Genomic DNA, 18991 nt, shown 5'->3' with positions numbered 1-18991 from the left:
TTGCTTGAATATGCATAATGCCACGTGATAATTTATGCAGAGAAACTTCAGGCATATATGTACAGATGTTCAGATGACAATGTCTTTCATAATTATATTCACTTACCCTAGCAATTTTGTATTTAATTACACATGTACGTTTGTATGTTTAACCTTTGTGACAGGTGTCGTTACTGGGGGCTTTGTGTGTTTGTAAACCCTATTAACACTTACCTATTAATATGGCCGATCCACATTGTCCGGGTTGATGTCAAGTTACACTCGACTGGTGCGCCCGAGGCTGGTAGGTCCTAACTACAACAGTGCATTCATCTACTGGCACTCTGGCATACAATGAATAACCCAACACAAGGTTCTATACTGACATAGGTTTACTCCATCCCTCTTGCTGACCTTGTAGCCCGCATCACTTGCTGGTGCTGATGGTATTTTTAAAGGTGTCCGAGCACGTAAGTACTTCACCATGTTACACTATGAATTTACGTTACGTAACTGAGGTCGACTTTACTCAGCACGGTGGTCTCTCTGCCTTCTCACTGCATTCTAACATACCAGGAGGTACAACGGTCGCCAAACCTTTGTTTCTGTTCAGTTGCCCGGGCGTCCTTGTGCTTTCTTACCTTTGTTTCTGTTTAACTGCCTCGGCGTCCATTGTGCTTCATAACTTTGTTTCTGTTAACTGCTTCGGCATCCATTGTGCTTTCTTACCTTTCTTTCTGTTGACTGCTCCGGCGTCCATTGTGCCTTCTTACCTTTGTTTCTGTTTAACTGCCTCGGCGTCCATTGTGCCTTCATAACTTTGTTTCTGTTAACTGCTCCGGCGTCCATTGTGCCTTCTTACCTTTGTTTCTGTTTAACTGCTCCGGCATCTATAGTGCTTTCTTACCTTTGTTTCTGTGTTACTGCTCCGGCGTCCATTGTGCCTTCTTACCTTCGTTTCTGTTTAACTGCTCCAGCGTCCATTGTGCCTTCTTACCTTTGTCTCTGTTTAACTGCTCCGACGTCCATTGTGTCTTCTTACCTTTGTTTCTGTCTAACTGCTCCGGCGTCCCTTGTGTCTTCTTACCTTTGTTTCTGTTTAACTGCTCCGGCGTCCCTTGTGTCTTCTTACCTTTGTTTCTGTGTAACTGCTCCGGTGTTCCTGTAACACCCTTGTACGACCTAAGCTGCCAATCTTTTACATTTCAGTGGCGTTCTTTAAGTGTCTTATGTGTCCTCTCTGCTTTCCTTCTGCCTTCCTGTACCATCATACTTAAATAACGGCGTCCGTTCAGCACTGGTTTTGCCTTCTCCCCGACCGCTGTGTCTTCCTTACGTGTTCATTCGCGTTCGCTCTGCCTTCTCGCCGCCTTCTGTACATGTGTTCTGTGGCGACTATTCTGCAAACTGCATACTCTAGGTATACGAGTACCTGGCTACGACGTTTTATCATAGGTTTCATATGAGCAGGCCAAGTGGGACCATAGCGTAACGGCTTCATTAAGCATGAACTATGAACTGCGTTTTCGAATAGCTTTTTGCAAGATCAACAGACATTGTTTTTCAACCAAATAGCCATTGTCATCTTAACTAGAAAGATAAATAGCTGTAGAAGAAGACTGAGAACCCTGTGGGTCCGCTGATGGTTGATGCAATAGACGGTGGCAGTTCGGGGACTACAGTGAACTAATGCAAAAACTGCGTCCAGAAGACAAAGGGTCATTCTACAAATATCTGAGAATGGAGCTATTCCTTTTTGACGACATCCTCCAACGGACTGGCCCAAGAATCACCAAACACAAGACCTATATATATGCAATCTGGAAAGGCAGAGGGGAAGTACGGTAAGGGCAGAGCGAACGCCGTGGTTGTCATATATATGTGCTAATCGCTGAATGATGGCAGAGATGATGCTCAACGAACGCGAATGGTTGCCCGATGGACGCGAATGGATGCTCGACGGACGCAAATGGTTGCTCGACGGACACGAATGGATGCTCGACGGACGAACAATGTAAGCAGAGAGAAGGCAGGGGCAACGTAGCAGTTTACGAAGTTTTTAAATGTCGCGTCCTTTCACCGACGTTTGTGCCTTCACTCCACTACCTCGGCGATGGGTCTGCCTTCGCTCTTCGTCCTGTAATCAATCAATCACGGCGACCGCTCTGCGTTTGTTTTGATCATGTTCAGTACAGTCGACGCTGCAGTGGCGTTCTGGGCAAGGGTTCTGCCTTCATGGCGACTACCTTCTATCTGCACTCGCCGTGCTCCCTTTGAGGGTTCAGTGGTGTTCTGAAAACAGAACGCAGAGGAAGGCTGGGCGGTTACCCTCCTCTGTAAAGGGGGTCTATCGAAAGTAACCAAGCATATTTACAGACCTCCGCCATATAGCTGAAATGTTGCTGAATGCGGCATAAAACCGAATTCTCTCTCTGTGTGTGTGTGTAGAATACGTAACTCCTATTTTGATTAACGAAAGAGAAGAGGAATCAATTAGAATTTAACAATATTTGTATTTTTTATCTGATTCACCTGAAATAAACTTCCTCAATACCAGCCGAATATTATTTAATGTGTCAATATTGTGGGCTCAACCTATCTCTCTTTCTCCTTTTTTCTGAGTAAACGTTATCAAACTGTTCACTCTGTGCTACTGTAAACCAATTCTTCCAGTCTGTTGTTATACCTGAAATGATAAACGCAATATTAGAGGCGAGAAAGTATGCCATTACTTAATAAACAACAGTATCAGAGGCAGAAAAGGTATATCTGTATACATAAAATGCAATAGTTTGCTAATAGTTCGGCCATATGACGCCTGTCTGTAAAAATCATGTCTGGACCTGACAATATAGTGATCAACAATATGACCATCAGTCTACGAAATTAACATGTGTCGAGCAAGTCCTCTATCAGGAATTTAAAAATCGGTTATAGCTTGGTGTTTTTATATATGTTTCCTGGTGGCAGAGGCGGAAAACACTTGGACTGAGGCTCATTTCATGTTCAGGATTATCTGTGTAGAAACGGTTTGACAATGCGAGCGATCACGTGACAATAACAAACAAGCACAATAACGAAATATAAACAAAATAACAATCATTCAGAATATCTTATTTTGTCACCTTTCCGGAAGATCCCTGTCTTTTTTCTCCATGCGATGTCTTTGGTTTTAGTGTCTGCGTTATCATAACGTTTTTTCAGATTGTGAAATGTGCAAGCTTCTGCAATGGATTTTGCTCTCTCGGGTGTCATGTGTTTACCAACAAAATCTGCAACTCGCCATATACATGCGACCAGATCCTGGAATGTAGAGTATCACAGAGGGCGAAAAACTCATCACATTTAATGTGGAAATCTGCATGATGTTAACAAGTCTCCGTTATTGTATTGGATCGTAATGAATTTTATGGATACATATCTTGGTTGTACAGACATTGCATTTGATTTCGTACCTGTTTCATATCCTCGAAGGTTAAGTCCATGAGTGGTAAGTCTGGATGTTGTTTCCTGATGTCCTCCCATTCAAGCTTGTAGTCAAACCACGAGCCATAGGGCACTGAAACATGCACGTCACCAATGTTAATATCCAGTGACCGGGACGGGTGCGTTGTTGAACCCGATGGAACATATCTACATACTGGAGACTGGAACACGAAGCGAGTCACTAGGGACTAATGAATCCCTTCTAAACAAAAGTCTTTCAGGACTGGAACATGAGGCAGTATCATCCCTGGGTCAAAGGGGATTGGAACATGAGGCAGTATCAAATACCGGGTCATTGTTAACTAAAACATAAAGCAGTATCATCCCTGGGTCAAAGGGGATTGGAACATGAGGCAGTATCAAATACCATGTATAGTTAACTCAAACATGAAGCAGTATCATCCCTGGGTCAAAGGGGGTTGGAACATGAGGCAGTATCAAATACCGGGTCATTGTTAACTCAAACATGAAGCAGTATCATCCCTGGGTCAAAGGGGATTGGAACATGAGGCAGTATCAAATACCATGTATAGTTAACTTAAACATGAAGCAGTATCATCCCTGGGTCAAAGGGGATTGGAACATGAGGCAGTATCAAATACCATGTATAGTTAACTTAAACATGAAGCAGTATCATCCCTGGGTCAAAGGGGGTTGGAACATGAGGCAGTATCAAATACCGGGTCATTGTTGACTCAAACATGAAGCAGAGTTAGTACCGTGTCACTGAGAACATGAAGGGGTATTGATACCAAGTCACTGAGGGCTGAAACATTAAACAATATTAATACCCAGTCATTGAGAACTGAAACATGAAGCAGTATCAGTACCGAGTCATTGTGGACTGAAACACGAAGCAGTATGAATATCCAGTCACTGAAGACTAAAACATTAACCAATATTAATGTCACGTATTTTGAGACTGAAACATTGTGGACTGAAACATGAAGCAATGAATACAGAGTAATTGCGGACTGAAGCATGAAGCAATATTAATACCGAGTATTTGGGCCTGAAACATGAAGCGGTGTTAACAGCGAGTCACTGGGAGCTGAAACATGAAGCAGTATTAATACCCAGTCATTGAAAACTGAAACATGAGGCAGTATCAATACCGAGTCAATGTGAACTGAAACATGAAGCAGTATCAACGCTGAATCATTGTGGACTATAATACAAATCAGTATGAAACCAATATCATGACTGAATCATTTGTATTCATTCACATCCCAAGAAACCATATCATTGTCAAGCTAGTGAATCAACGTTGCTAAAATGCAGAAAGCAATACACCAGCTAAATGCATACAAAGGTGGTGGCATACATATCTTCACAGATCAAATAACCTAACTGCAGAGAAAGCATAAAAATATCACAAACAAAACATATGTCCGTTTTACATCATGTTGTATTAGTAAACATAAGCCAATACTGTGAACAGAAGAAATGCATCGTAACTTACCCTTTCCCTCCAGGAACATCTGAAGAAAGTCCTCCCAGCTACCATTATACTCCTTTACACTCACAATGCCAGTGTACCCTTCAACACCCTTCATCCCAACTGTCATGTTGTAGAAAGACACTGCCACAGACTTGGGGTCTCGCTCAAGTAGGATGATCTTGGTTTTGTTAGTAATGAGCTGACAAGGAAGGAATCGGAAGCGGATGTGGCTGCTAAGGACCCTAGGAGATGGAACCTTGTCAAGCTCGCTGGCTCTGAAATCTGGCTGATTCATGCTTTCTTTGTGGCTGCGGTGATTCAGATCTTCATGTGTTATCATGTTGACGACTTCCCACAGCCAGTGTAAACCTGAATGAGAACACATCCTGCATTATGTTTAAAAGAGGGAGTGACTTACTGATCATAATGTGCATAGTCATAATGTTCAATATCCATACCCTAAAGAAACTCAAGGGTTACATTATTATCGCTATCCTCGAATTAGTGTGCGCTCACTTTTCATTCTCAGCTCCCTGTGAATCTAAATTCTAAGGTTAATGGTCACAGGTTAATAGCTACCACAACGTACCTAGGGCAGGTAAGTTTGTTAAAAAAAACATTGCCTCTGTTCGCCACGCCGAAAATGGGTACCAAGAAGATCAAACGGTCATACGAATGTTAACCTCCTCAAAGGCAGATTGGGTCAACCAAGTTAACGTCTTCGGTTTGAGCTCATTTATCCTTAGCGCCACAAAATATCTTTGAGGGTTAGGCGCTCTACAAATATATTATTCGTACACTTGTTTTTTTTTCGTCAAGATATGATTATTTACATACTGCCTTCATACAGCTTGAATATTTTAGGTGGGAATCTAAGCAACAAACACACACGTGCAGGCGTGGTGAAGGTTTTTCGATACTTACCCGATTTAGGGTATGAGCAGATCATGACGTCATCCTGGCGTATTGCCATTTCTTTAACGCTGTCTAGATGGTGGTGGAACGGAATAGGCTTTGAGCCCCGATGAAAGTAATATCCATCAACACAGTTGACCACAAAACTGTGACCACTACGGTCTACCAACTCCACTTTGGACGACATGGTCACAACTGTAAGAATATTACATGTACAATGCACATATCATGTACAATCGTGTACAATGTAATTGGTATTGTTCTCTCTGCCTCTCTCTCTCTCTAACACAAATTATACTATATTTATACTGATCACTTTATATACACGTACACACGCATACACAGTAGCTGTCTGTGAGTAATCGATTTTGGACAAGACAATCCAGGGATCAATAGCGTTAATTATATGAAGACGATAGTATATGCCACCGAAGTCAGGGAGCTTGACCGTCCGATCTTACGACAAGCATGAGTTGCTGTAGGTCAGTTCTAACCCAGCTCCTCACAGATCGAATGCAATACTAAGAATTGAAGAAACAACTGTAAAATCATTTAAAAACAACACACTAGTTATTATGCACATGTCATGTCCACTCATATCTCCAACTGCATTATTTGTATCCATGAACATCTGCGCCTCGGTTAGCTGTGGACAGTTATGTCCGCTGGGTCAGACAATACCCTGTTATTACTGGTCCAAATCCCACATCCACTTTGATATTAATTATGGTCTGTTTACCACGATAGCTAGGCTTACATCTGGTTTCTGACCAGAAATATTTTACAGGAAAATGATCATAATTCACAATGAAAAGAGCCCTGAAACTGATGAAATGTTTCCTACACTTGCATGAGCTTTCTTGGTTATATTGGATTGGGGGTCTGCATGACACTGTATCATACCATTCTGTACCCGCTGGTTCGACTAAAGGCCTGAGCAGATATCAATGGGCTTTTACTGGAATCCGCAACGGATATTATACCTCACTGTCTCAATGAACCATACTTACGTGACATATTTGGCATGCATTAAATATCAGTTGAAAGCAAAATGGCCACAAACATAACACTGATAAATCATAACATAGCACAAAACGCTGAACGTTAGTTGAAACGAATACCCAGTCTAGTGTTCCGTTTGGTGTAGAGGAAACAATAGCTACGGAAATTATATGAAATGAACGCCGAAATACAGTGGTTTCAGCAGGTATGTTGCGCTGGGCTCATAAAGCATAGAGAGTAGGTTCGGGGAGATCGAAACAGTACACTTGCCCGGGGTATGAGGTCGTTAGCAGTAGTATACGCTTGGCTGTGTACACAAACAAGGAAATAATCTACTCGTTACATAAAACAAACAAGTTGATTGTGACAAGCAGACTCTGTCACAGAGAAAACTCAATGTCTGGTTGTCTGCCTGCCTGTCTGCTAGTGACAATATGTAATGCAGAACTTCCATTACTAACCATTTGCAATTTGAAATTAGCGCCTATCGGGCTGGTAAGCCATAAACAAAGAGCCGGCAAAGCTTTCGTTTGTCAGAGCTCGCTGTACGACAGAGCTCGCTGTACGACGTGTTTGCAAGGATTTAGAAGGAGCGTAGTTTTGCAATATACACGTGCTAGGACGTAACAGATCACACTGATTCATATTCTAAGAATTCTGGACTGGTTATCGCATTACGTTGTGCGTTAGAACGGAACTCAGTAAACAGGAAACGGGACTGTTGTGTAAACAATGTTTGGACATGCTACATGAAACAGGTAAACTTCTCCCTCTCACTCACTATGCTCACAACATTCAAGTACCCTTTCCACGTATTTATTGAACAGTTTAGATAACTGTTAAAAAGTCTTTTGATTTATCTGCATATTATTTCCATTTGGTGATTTACCACTGAGGTTTCAACAAGCTGTCACCAAAACCATAAACATGATGCAAACACATTATTCAATATTATTCAACAAATGAATTTTTGGACAGGTGAACAAGCTGTTAGAGTTTATGTTAACAACGTACATCATATTTCTTGTTTTTAAAAAATATCAGTGATTGCATACACACAGAAGTACTCATCTGAGCTCACTGTAAAGTTAACTACAGCCTTTCGTATGTGATCGGATTCAGTTTGGTAGGATTTGCTATTCACTTTTGAGAATTGGGCAATTCGCGAAAACGTCTCGCCACTCGCATAAAATTCTTGATTTACAGTATATTTGCTATTCCATACGTACTTATTCTAGGGTTGACACGATTAAGCAGATATTTTAAACGTCATCGTGATTGTATCATTCATGTAGTTACACATTTGGGATCATTAGGTTTTCTAGAGTTATGGTACAGGCACGTAGTAAATGATAGGAATCACCCCTGTCAAAATCCACTGTGTACAACTGAAGATTGTTTGTTCTGCTAAGTCCCGTAACCCTCACATAAACCCTCACATAAACGTTTGAAACCGTTGCCAGGGCCTCGGCCCCACCTGTACTTCCACAAGGTTCGGCCTGTTTTTATATATTGTATCGTCCTCTCTAGTTAAAATATTTTAGATTTCATGACTAGTTTTAACATCCATATATCTGTGATAATCTACTTAGTTTTACTGCCCTTTGTCGACGGATATTTTAGACTGATTACATTGTTTTCATCGCTATGTGGCTGTATTATTGCCGATGAGATGTAAAATTTAACTCACTCACTCACTCCACAAGGTTCGTATGACTGGTGATTGATCATAAAAAATCTTTATAGATGTTTGGGCATTTTGACCCAATAAAACCTTGCACACTCTGAACTTCATGGTCACAATAGTACTCAGTGAAATCTACACTGTTGCCAAAGTATGTCTAGTTGCTTTCATTGCCACGAAACTAGTTTTGTGTTTCATATCGATATGGCAGTTGGTCAGTTTCACTTGCTTTAGTCCAGTCTGTGGTCTCTCCATGATATTACCCAACATGTACAAGAAGTATACAGACAAGTAATAGTGGTGTGAGATGTTATATGCCAATGACATAATCAGTAACACTGGTTAGTGAATCAATATCTATGAAGACATAATGGTTTATCTGTGTAGTCCATGAAACAACAAATTATCATGTCGGTTTAAAGGTTCAAGATCTTCTGGTTTATCTTCAGGTTCTTTAACTGAGCAATGTAACTCCACATTCTCCATGGGCGAGTTGCTCGTCCAGGCCCAACTTTCGTGCCAGCTATTCAAAATCCTCATCCACAGCACAGTTCAGTTCAGTGAACATTCCTTCATCGCATCACTGTTCGACTCATTCAAACCTTGATCAACTTGCACTGATCCATCTTTACCAGTCTACTGGGTGGACTAATGGGTGTGAGATCCATTAACCTGCTCGTCACAAGTTGTGTGCTGAGAAGGAACAGGAGGAGTAAGCAAAACGTATCTTTGTTCGACTTGGAGACCGTGCAAACGATTTGGAACCATTTGATTGTATAAATGTACCAATATTAGCCCGATACTGGGCTAAAGAGACACCCATTATCAGAGCAATAAAAACACGTCTTGTCTATCAGACACATGTACACCGACAGACTCTACCTATTACATGTATGTACAATAATATATACAGTTGTGGTGTGACGTGAAACATGATATGCTCTTCTTCCTATTTCAGAGAGTATAGCTCTTGTAGACAGAAAGATCTATAAGTAGGTGTAAAGAACGTGCAAAGGACCATCAATCGAGAGTGAACATAATTATGAGATGTATTCTCTTACTACGAACGTAATGCACAATTCACCAGCGGTCCATTTTGATGGTGGAGATAAATGGAACCGTGACAAGAAAACGAAAAAATCTCAAGTCGGCGACTTACCAACAGTAGATTGAGTCAATAGTTTAGCCTCGCTTCTTGCTTGACATGTATGATATGAACCACGACCTGACAAATGCCCCCAATTTGCACATATGGGAACGCCCTCCGGAACATTCCATTCAAAACAAGAGGGAAACAGGTTGTCGTCTAAATATTGAAAAGTTCAATTTCCTCTTGCGAATCGTGTCGCGATGGTGTTTTTCTGAACTAAATCGCTCTACCAGACACGTGTTAAACAGTCGCGGTATTGATTTCACGCCATGGTCAGCATGTATTGCACGTGCATAATCGTCAATCTGCCTGGCAACTGCTAGTAAGTGAATTCGTCCAGAGTGTTTTGCCCCGCCTGCTTGTCACAAACGCGTTCATTGCGCTGGCTCATCTAATACTTGTCAAGCAGCAGAAACAAATCGGTGTAAGATGTGTGACATACACTTTTGTAGCTATCTGTGTATGTCCATTCCTTTGAAGTAATAATAAGACCACGGACATGTTCCAAGCGCATTTAGCACGATGGACAGAACTACCGCGGTTCTGCGTTTGAATGTTAATAGCTATCTCACCGTGGTACCACTTTTCTGATGGGTGAACACAGGCAACGTCTAAGCTGAGACCACATGTGTCACGTGTGCTTCGTTGTGGGGCAGGACAATTGGAAAAACCCTCCGTTATGCTGACAGGCGCGGTTACCTGTCCATAACCTTCTGTACTTTAACTGATCTATGACTCTTTTCACAAGACTGTATTCGAGATAGCTCTTCGATCTGCAGTCATAATACAGCTAGTTGTGGGTGGAAAACCCGTGTACGTCTTATGCATCCAACCACGCCGCTGAAACCAAGAGGACCTGATAATCCAGTGATTAAATTAATGAGAATCGATCTACGCAGTTGGAATGCGATCCTGTTTGTCGCCTTTTACGACAAGCTTTGTCTGCTGATGACCAATGACAACCCTAACCTTAACATGTCGTAAACTTCTGAGCGAAGCCAAGAACCCACTTGGAAAAAATCCAAACTAAAACGATCCCTCAGGACGCATCCTTCTATTTAATGACAGTGTATATTATATATGCGACTGATTACAATTTGAACAGCACTGAGAAGATGGGGAGTACGGGAACATACATCGATACCGGCACTTCCGCAAAGTAGTTATCACTTTGATACAGATATGACGAAGTCAGTTTAACTGTAGTGATTGGGACAGTTCAGTTGTAGTGATTTGGACAGACAGTTCAGTGGTTGCGATTTAGACATACACTTCAGCTGTAGTGATTCAGACAGTTCAGTTGAGCTTCAGACAGTGCAGTTGCTGTGATTCTGACAGTTCAATTGTTGTGATTCAGGCAGACAGTTCAGTTGTTGTGATTCAGACAGTTCGGTTGTAGTGATTCAGACAATACAATTGTAGTGATTCAGACAGTTCAGTTGTAGTGATTCAGAAAGCTACTCTTGGCCATCTTTATCTTGTAAATCTTATCAAAATGGTCATTCTGTGCCACAGTCAGCCAATGCCTCCATTCACCAGCACGACCTAAAACAAACATAGTTCTATATATAGTGAGTGAGTGAGTTTAGTTTTAAAGCACATATAGCAATATTCCGGCTATATGGCGGCGTTGCAGAGGATATCCACATTTCAGAGGCTATTAGATTGTGTTATTCCTCGAGTTTAACTTGCATTTGTTAACATTAGGAGTATTAGAAGTATTATGGTGTGGGGGCCATTTCCTACAACATGAGGAGTGATTTGGTACACGTCCGGGGAAACCTGACAGCAATTCGTTATAGGGACGAAGTTCTGAAACGTCACTTGCTTCTAGTTTTCGACATTCAACGTCACGTTTTCCAGCAGGACACCGCCAGGCCGCACGTGGCACGATTCACCATGGACTATCTGAGGAATCAGAACATCACAGTTCTACCTTGGCCTTCAAAATCACCCGATCTCAATCCAATTGAACATTTGTGGGACCACCTTGGTAAAAGTGTCCTACGAAGTCAGCCTCAACCTCAAACACTGCAACAACTGTCTCAGGCCTTGCAGGGGGAATGGACCAGGATACCCCATGCACGGATTCGGAGACTGATCACGTCTATGCCTAGGAGGTGCCAAGCAGTGTTGAATGCTCAAGGTGGTCACAACAGATACTGACTTTCACGCCATCCGTACGTCGAGTGTAACGTTTCCAGAAACATTTTTCATGTGCACCTTGTAACAGTGACTGTTGACATCACCCAAGTGAAATTTGATGTTTGTACGATCATTATTACTATTATTATTGACAAATGAAATAAAGTGTTTACATTGCTGAATTTTCACCTGTGCGTTTCTAGTTTTTTTTGACAGTTTATAAGGTAGGCTGACACAGAGACAAGATCACATGTTTATGTCGCGATTGTTGGGTAAATTCATAATTCATAAGCAGGCATATGTTCGAACCAGCCGTTACTTCTCTTCATAACTTAAAGTATAATAATCAAATATATCATTGTTTAACCTTTTCTTGTGGTCCTGCCGTCAGCTGCAAGCACTATTGTCGACTGAGGTCGTTTTCGTTTGTGAGTGCTGAAATTGCAGATCTGTGCAATGCTGGCGGCGGTGTCAACATCACATTCCTTTCCTAAATATTCCGACATCTTTTGAATCCATGAGACTGGATCCTGTAAGTGGACAGGGGAGATAACCGGCATACGTCGTAATTTCTGACCATGCGAATGTAAGGCAAACATATATATACACTCCCTTAGCTGATGCTAACATCTTCAGTAGCCGTCATTGAAACACTTCAAATAAAGCATTTCAAAATTCGTTATAAATTTGTGTTGCACAAGAAAGCATACACTTGAAAATTGGATTTGACAATACCGCCACAAATATTATTAACTCGTTAGTAGGCTGAGAACACTCTCCGAAACACTGGAAACACCGAAACACAGGTTCCAAACTGTAAACAAACATATAATCGGTTAATGTAACAAATAATCATTTCATAATCAGCAATCACCTAACGAGTGTTGACCTGCTCCATGTGTTTTTTTCTTGTTTCATAATTATCTTCTCGTTGGTGACAGAAGGGAAACAAAAAAAACCCAACAAAACAAGCCCCCCCCCCCCCCCCCCCCCCCCCAAAAAAAAAAAAAAAAAAAAAAAAAAAAAAACCCAAAAACTGTACGTTAATTAAATATAGGCTACACGCTTAGATGACGCCCGACCTGACCGTATGAAACGTGTAATATTGGTTTTGCATACCTTTTTCATATCTTCATATTGCAGAACAAATAGAGGCAAATTAGGATTTTCTACCCTTGCTTGTTCCCAGTCTAGTACATGATCGAACCAGGATCCGTATTCCACTGGAAACGAAAACACGGTATTGTTACCTTGACACATAAATCAGTTTGCACGCAAACTAAGTTAAAAGGTTAATCAGCAGCATAGAACCCGTTCTGCATTATTAGAAGCTACATGGTTGAACAGTCACATCCTACCGGGTACCCATTCAACGCTATGTAAGGGAGGCATGTTGCCTTGGGAGACTCAGATGTAAACGTGTACTGGTGTAACGCAAGGGCAAAGCGTTAGGTTGTTTAAGACTAAACTATTGTAGTTTTATCGCTTGCCAGGGTAATGTAGAAAGTCTACAGTGAAGCCTGTGGTTGATGAATAAGGAGATCTACAAACAGAGGTGATGACTGACTAGCACTTTTAACAGGGTAGGGATCAGTGGCTTAGATGATGTGAATTACGAATAACCATCTTGAAGCGGCTGAAGCGTTAGACTGATGTCTGAGAATAGCGTGAGAAAAATGTAGAGAAGAGTCCTGCAAAACTATGACAAAACCTAATCCAAGAAAATTGTTTTCGTGCATCTCAAACCTCTGGCGCCCTGTAACAATGCCCTGTGGCAAAAGCACTCGCTCGTCCCGCCAAAGGTGCGGGTTCGATTCCCTATATGGGTTTAATGTGTGAGGCCAATTTCTGGTGTCTCCCGACACGATATTACGGGATTATTGCTAAAAGCGCTGTAAAACCGAAAGCACTCATTCACTCACTCACACACTTACTCATGATTTACTGTTACCTTCACCCTCCAGAAAGGACTCCAGGTAATCATCCCAAGTACCATCGTACTGCTTGACGGGCACGTGACCCTCATAACTGCGCACCGTCGTCATGCCGTACGTCATGGTGTAATAGGATACGGCGACAGACTTGGGGTTACGTTGGAGGTAGATCACCTTCGGCTTCTTGGTTAGAACCTCGTTCGGAAGAAACCGGAAACGGAAGTGACAGCCGAGAATTCTTGGTGTTGGTGTTCTGTCTAGTAGTTTCATAGATGTGAAATCTAGCATATCGACATCCGAGACACTTTCCTTGGACTTCAAGTCACCGTGTACGATGGATGATACCACCTCCCATAAACTGTGGGTACCTGGAAATAGGCATGCATTGCTTCATAACTGCAATGTATCTAACTGTCAGTGTCATTGAAATATATGGAAGCATATTAGCTCGACAGTGCAAAAATATCTTCTATGTATACAAAAATGTGGATTTAATCTCAGAGATTAGTGACATGTATCCAACATGCATGCATGCGACACGTTCCGTGACGGCTGTGGTTTCGTCCTTCAGACGTGCAATACACTGTTGCACGTGCATTCCGGGAAAGAGAAACAGAGCAAATGAATGCCACACAATACAGTTACTCTGGAAAGCTCAAGCCCTGCCCTTGCGATGGTTCAAAAAATTGAACGGCTATTGAAACGCAGAGCATGCCAAGACTAATGTCCTTCATTGGGCCATTGGGATGGTCTGTGGCTGCACATTTCCACTGCCACCGGAACACCATTTCTGCACTGGTGAGACGTTACCAGAACACAAGTGACGTCATCGATCCGCCACGTTCTGGACGTCCACGTGTTAGAACACCAAGACAAGACTGAGGGTAAGGGTGACCCATCTTCACCACAGATTACAGACTGCAGCTGGAAAACGTTTACGTCATGACGGGTTTAGACCACGACGTCCCGCCATACAACCTATCCTGACACAACGTCATCGACAATTGTGGTGTTGAAATCATGTCCGCAGACCCTTGTTTTGGTGGAGAAATGTTGTTTTTACAAATGAGTCCATTTCCAATGGTGATGGACATCAACGTGCCTATAGACCTGTGGGACAACGTTATGCACAGGCCTGTGTCTTGGAGAGGAATCGCTTTGGAGGTGATTCCGTGGTGATTTGGGGTGTAATAACAGCACGCCAAAGAACTCCTTTGGTGATTGTTCAGGGCAACGTAACTGATGTGGGCTGCAGGGATCAGATTCTTCGACCTGTGGCGATTCAATTTCTGTAACGTCATGGCCATAGTTTAACATTCCAACAGGACAATGCTCGCCCTCATACGGCAAGGGTTCCTATGGATTTCTTGCAATACCAGAACGTGGACTTACTGCCATGGCCTGCAAATTCACCGGACCTCTCCCCGATAGAGCATGTTTGGGTGGAGATGGATCGACGTCTACACCGTCTTCCTCATCCGCCAGATAACGCCCTTGACCTTGCAACAGAACTTGAGAGAATCTGGCGTGACATCCCACAAGCCTTCCTTGCACGTTTGATAGGCTCTTTGCGTCGTCGACGCACCGCTGTTCTCAATGGCGATGGTGGAAATTCTCACGGCTTGTTATGGTCTCTTGATCCCTCCATTAAAGTTTATATGTACCAATGACATTGTTATCGTGCTTATCAACTGGGATAATATTTTGGCAATGCACAGTTTCTTTTTGTGGCTGGTATAGATGTTTTGTTTGTCTGCTGTTCAGCAACATTCCAGCTATATACCGACGGGTGCGTAGATAATCGAGTCTGTAGCAGACAGTCCAGTGATCAACATCATGAACATCTATCCTCGCAATTCGGGTACAATGAAAGGCATCAACCAAGTCAGCGAGCCTGACCCGTTTGATAACCATGTGTTGTTGTAGCCCCGTTTTAACCCGGATCTTCAAGGATCGCTGTGTATCATCCTGTCAGTATCAATGACATATACGGAAGTGTGTTAGTGTCATTGTCCAAAAATATCATCTTCGCGGTAAATACCTTCATAAACGTAAAGAACATATCGACATTGATGATACTGACATCAAGATGATACTACACTCTGCATAGATAATAGTTTAGCTTCTTCTTAGATCACATATTATGCCTACATAAAGGATACCATACGCTTCTTAAGAGAGGATGTCTATTATCGAATAATCGACCTTGATAACCATATTTATACAATGGTTATGTTGCTTTATGTATGTCCCTTTTGTCAACAACTTAATTTTTGAAGATAAACTGGACTACGATTTCAAACACTATACGTATGCAAAGAGTTTAGGCACAGTGTCACACAGTTTCTACAATATGTTGGTCTGTATCACTTTAGCCTCCTATTGATGCAATAAAGTACCCATCATCCCTTACGACTTGCCTGAAATCGATAGTAGAAACATCAAAGCGAACAGCTTCCAAACAGAGACCACATGCTATACATGGAATATGACTTGTGCTCCGTACATTGAAAACTGTCGTGCACGGTGTTGTATGTGTTTGACGAACTGGTTTCAAATACAGCATATTCGTATAGATCACTTCTATGGGGGTTTACTTGAAATACGATTCGGACGATTGATTAAATGCAACCTTACATTATTTCATTCGAACATTTTTGGAAGAAATTATATGGTAGTTTCGCTGAGGGCTGATAGTTACTATTATGGAAAGAACTGCATTATTTACTTTCAGGAAAGTGTGGTGTGATATAGTTCCTTTAAGAATGGGACGAGGCAGGTATTGCTCCAACTGAAAATCAAGGAAAACCCGTCGCCCGTGATTACCTGACTTGGGATAGCTGCACAACAGCACATCCTCGGGGGTGAGCTTCATCTCTTTAACGCGTCTCATGTGTTCATCAAAAGGGATGGGCAGACTCCCTCGGTAGAAGTAGCAGTCTTCATACTGGTTCACAGACATTGTGGCACCACCACGGTCCTTCAGCTCCACTAAGCGTGACATCGTGTCTACGGAGATATATTCAAAACATGAACGTAATGCATAAATGCATAACTGGTGTAATACAGAGAGAGCATATGCATGAATATGAATACACTATGCCATCTGGAACGTGCTCACAATGCAATGTTACTTTTGGAATTACATGTTCTCAGGAAAGTACAGATTCTAGTGCTTTTGTTTGGTTGTGTCCCATCTGGGATTTGAACCCGTACCCTCAGAGTCAGGCACCTATTCGCCAGCACGCTGTCTAGCCCGCTCAGCCACCGCGACTGACTGAGAAAGTGTAAGACTAAACATACTTAATGCATATGTTTGAAATTAGAGTGAGTTGGGTGTAACACTACTTTACGTGTTCCAGATGCATCACTCTGAGTCAGCTTACAGAATAAGAAAAGACCTCTAACATTTAACATTTTGACGAAACACGCTCAAGTAGGTGATGGAGGCGAAGAGAAATCCGGCGTGACCAAGGGACACAACTCATGAGAAAACCGATCAGCCCGGGAGCCTTGTATTTAGTTCAGGGGCCCGTTTCACAATGCCAGCGCAGCGGTACGACTGTCGTACCTTCTATAACATAACACCTACATGTATGTTTCATACTTGCGACAGTCGTTGCGGTACGATAGCCGTGTGAAACAGACCCTTGAACTAGCTGATGAAAGTGTGAGGGACACGTGTATACACCAAAAACTGCACACGAAAAATAAAGAATGCGATACACTGCACCTACCGTGACAGAAAGGTCCTTGGTTGTGAAGCTGTATGAAACAATTTCCTGCACATCGTTTCACTTTTTCACAAGCCATTTGGTCATTAGAATGTGGAACTGAGCCCATCGAATGCTTCTTCCGGTTGGAATAGTTGAATCAAAGGTCATGGTTGGCTCATGACTCTCTGACCTATACGTGGTGTTGTAATGAGTCTTTGCTAATTGTTTTAGGGCGGACGTTATCGTTATGTCCCGAAGGTGTAGAATGAGTCGATCTGATCCTGAGACAAGTGCGAGCGTCATCGTTGTTGTCCACGGACCCAGAGTGATGTGATGTGTCAGTGTGATGTCCGATGTGATCGTCGCAGAGACAGGGTGTAAAGTCAGTCGAACTGATTCTATCTCCATGTCCATGATTGCGAACGTAATTGTGTAACTGTGTATATATATGTTCTCTGCAATCCAGTTGGCACTCACGTTATCGAGCCAGTATGTGAGTAACTGTAAGCTGCCGTGATAGGAAGCTTTTGTTTACTATGGCAACAAAAATACCATTTATTTAGTAACAGAACAATAATGTTTGCATTTTGTGATCTGTGATGCTAATATATCCGTTCGACGCACAGGTAAATGTGAACAATTTTGGTAAAAGGACTTTTGCCCGAATTGCTTTTGACATTGCTTTGGCTCCTGTCCCGTATTACTTGTGGAACACTGAAAAACACGTTCTGACGATCTCACGACACTTGAAGCGAGGTGATACACTCCAAATCGCATTCCACACCTGTCATCAGGGACAAGTGCCCTGCCACTAAATGTGCTTCTGTTCGCTCATTCGGTGCATTCGGTGCATGATGCATTCATGATACGGTAGTGTTTATATGTTACATTCTAGCGCCCTACGTGCAACTTGGGCTGCATACGCCCGGAGGATCTGAGAGGACAATGGAATGAAAACTGATACAGTAATATCCGTTTATAACGAACTCAAAGGGACTGTTGTTTTCAGTTCGTTGTAAGCGAAGTTCGTTCTAAGCGATTCGGGAATGTTCGTGAATATTCGGAAATTACAAAGAATCGTCACCACGCCACTGGTTTCAGACAAGATCATGTTCACACAGGAAATAAAATAAGACAAAACCAACGAACATATAATTGTCATGGATCATTCACTTCATCATCGATCATGTATTTAATTCTGCATCTTTAACAAAATCGGTAATTTTGTGCTTCTGTGACGTCAGCCAATCATCAACTGACTTGCTGTCAACAGACGAGCTTTCTCCGTGTGTCATGGCTGAACATATCCCTCGTCGCTTCTTAAATCTCTCTAACCGCAACTGATTGGCCTTGAAATTTGTATGTCCAAGTCTGCTGCCATGTCAGTCTTGGATTTACCGCCTGCATCTACAGCTTGGATGATTTGGTATTTTGTGTCGAGATTTAGAGCTTTACGTTTCCGTGACAAGCCTTCCATGCTGACTTGAAAGAAAGACTTCCCAGACAATGTCAATAAGATTCACAAGATTAAATAAATGA

At 42.2% G+C, this 18991-nt stretch overlaps 2 protein-coding genes across 2 annotated transcripts; both read right to left on the bottom strand.

The window, feature by feature from the left end:
- Positions 1–2130: 2130 nt before the first annotated feature.
- On the bottom strand, positions 2131–6010 carry LOC137277341 (sulfotransferase 1B1-like). Its single transcript, XM_067809035.1, has 4 exons — positions 5831–6010; positions 4928–5275; positions 3435–3538; positions 2131–2271 (listed from the first exon to the last, which is right to left on the bottom strand). Exons 1-4 carry the CDS (start codon positions 6006–6008, stop codon positions 2131–2133), a joined length of 771 nt encoding a protein of 256 aa, XP_067665136.1. The 5' UTR covers positions 6009–6010.
- Positions 6011–10696: 4686 nt separating this feature from the next.
- LOC137284731 (sulfotransferase 1A1-like) lies at positions 10697–16749 on the bottom strand. The gene is made up of 5 exons (XM_067816655.1): positions 16563–16749; positions 13754–14104; positions 12922–13025; positions 12170–12332; positions 10697–11202 (listed from the first exon to the last, which is right to left on the bottom strand). The coding sequence occupies exons 1-5, from the start codon at positions 16738–16740 to the stop codon at positions 11093–11095; spliced, it is 906 nt and encodes a 301-aa protein (XP_067672756.1). The 5' UTR covers positions 16741–16749; the 3' UTR covers positions 10697–11092.
- Positions 16750–18991: the final 2242 nt, after the last annotated feature.

Source organism: Haliotis asinina, chromosome 1 (assembly GCF_037392515.1).
Source record: "Haliotis asinina isolate JCU_RB_2024 chromosome 1, JCU_Hal_asi_v2, whole genome shotgun sequence".
NCBI classification, from domain to species: domain Eukaryota; kingdom Metazoa; phylum Mollusca; class Gastropoda; order Lepetellida; family Haliotidae; genus Haliotis; species Haliotis asinina.
This window is presented reverse-complemented; position numbering and strand designations above follow the sequence as displayed.

Coding starts and splice junctions, on each gene's coding strand:
- LOC137284731 (XM_067816655.1), bottom strand. CDS start 16,740: ATGTCACGCTTAGTGGAGCTGAAGGACCGTGGTGGTGCCACAATGTCT. Junction 13,026..13,753: donor GTCCTTTCTGGAGGGTGAAG/GTAACAGTAAAT, acceptor TTTCGTTTCCAG/TGGAATACGGATCCTGGTTC. Junction 11,203..12,169: donor CGGCAGGACCACAAGAAAAG/GTTAAACAATGA, acceptor TGTTTGTTTTAG/GTCGTGCTGGTGAATGGAGG.
- LOC137277341 (XM_067809035.1), bottom strand. CDS start 6,008: ATGTCGTCCAAAGTGGAGTTGGTAGACCGTAGTGGTCACAGTTTTGTG. Junction 3,539..4,927: donor GATGTTCCTGGAGGGAAAGG/GTAAGTTACGAT, acceptor TGCATGTTTCAG/TGCCCTATGGCTCGTGGTTT. Junction 2,272..3,434: donor CCTTCGAGGATATGAAACAG/GTACGAAATCAA, acceptor TTCTGTTTTCAG/AACACCACTGAACCCTCAAA.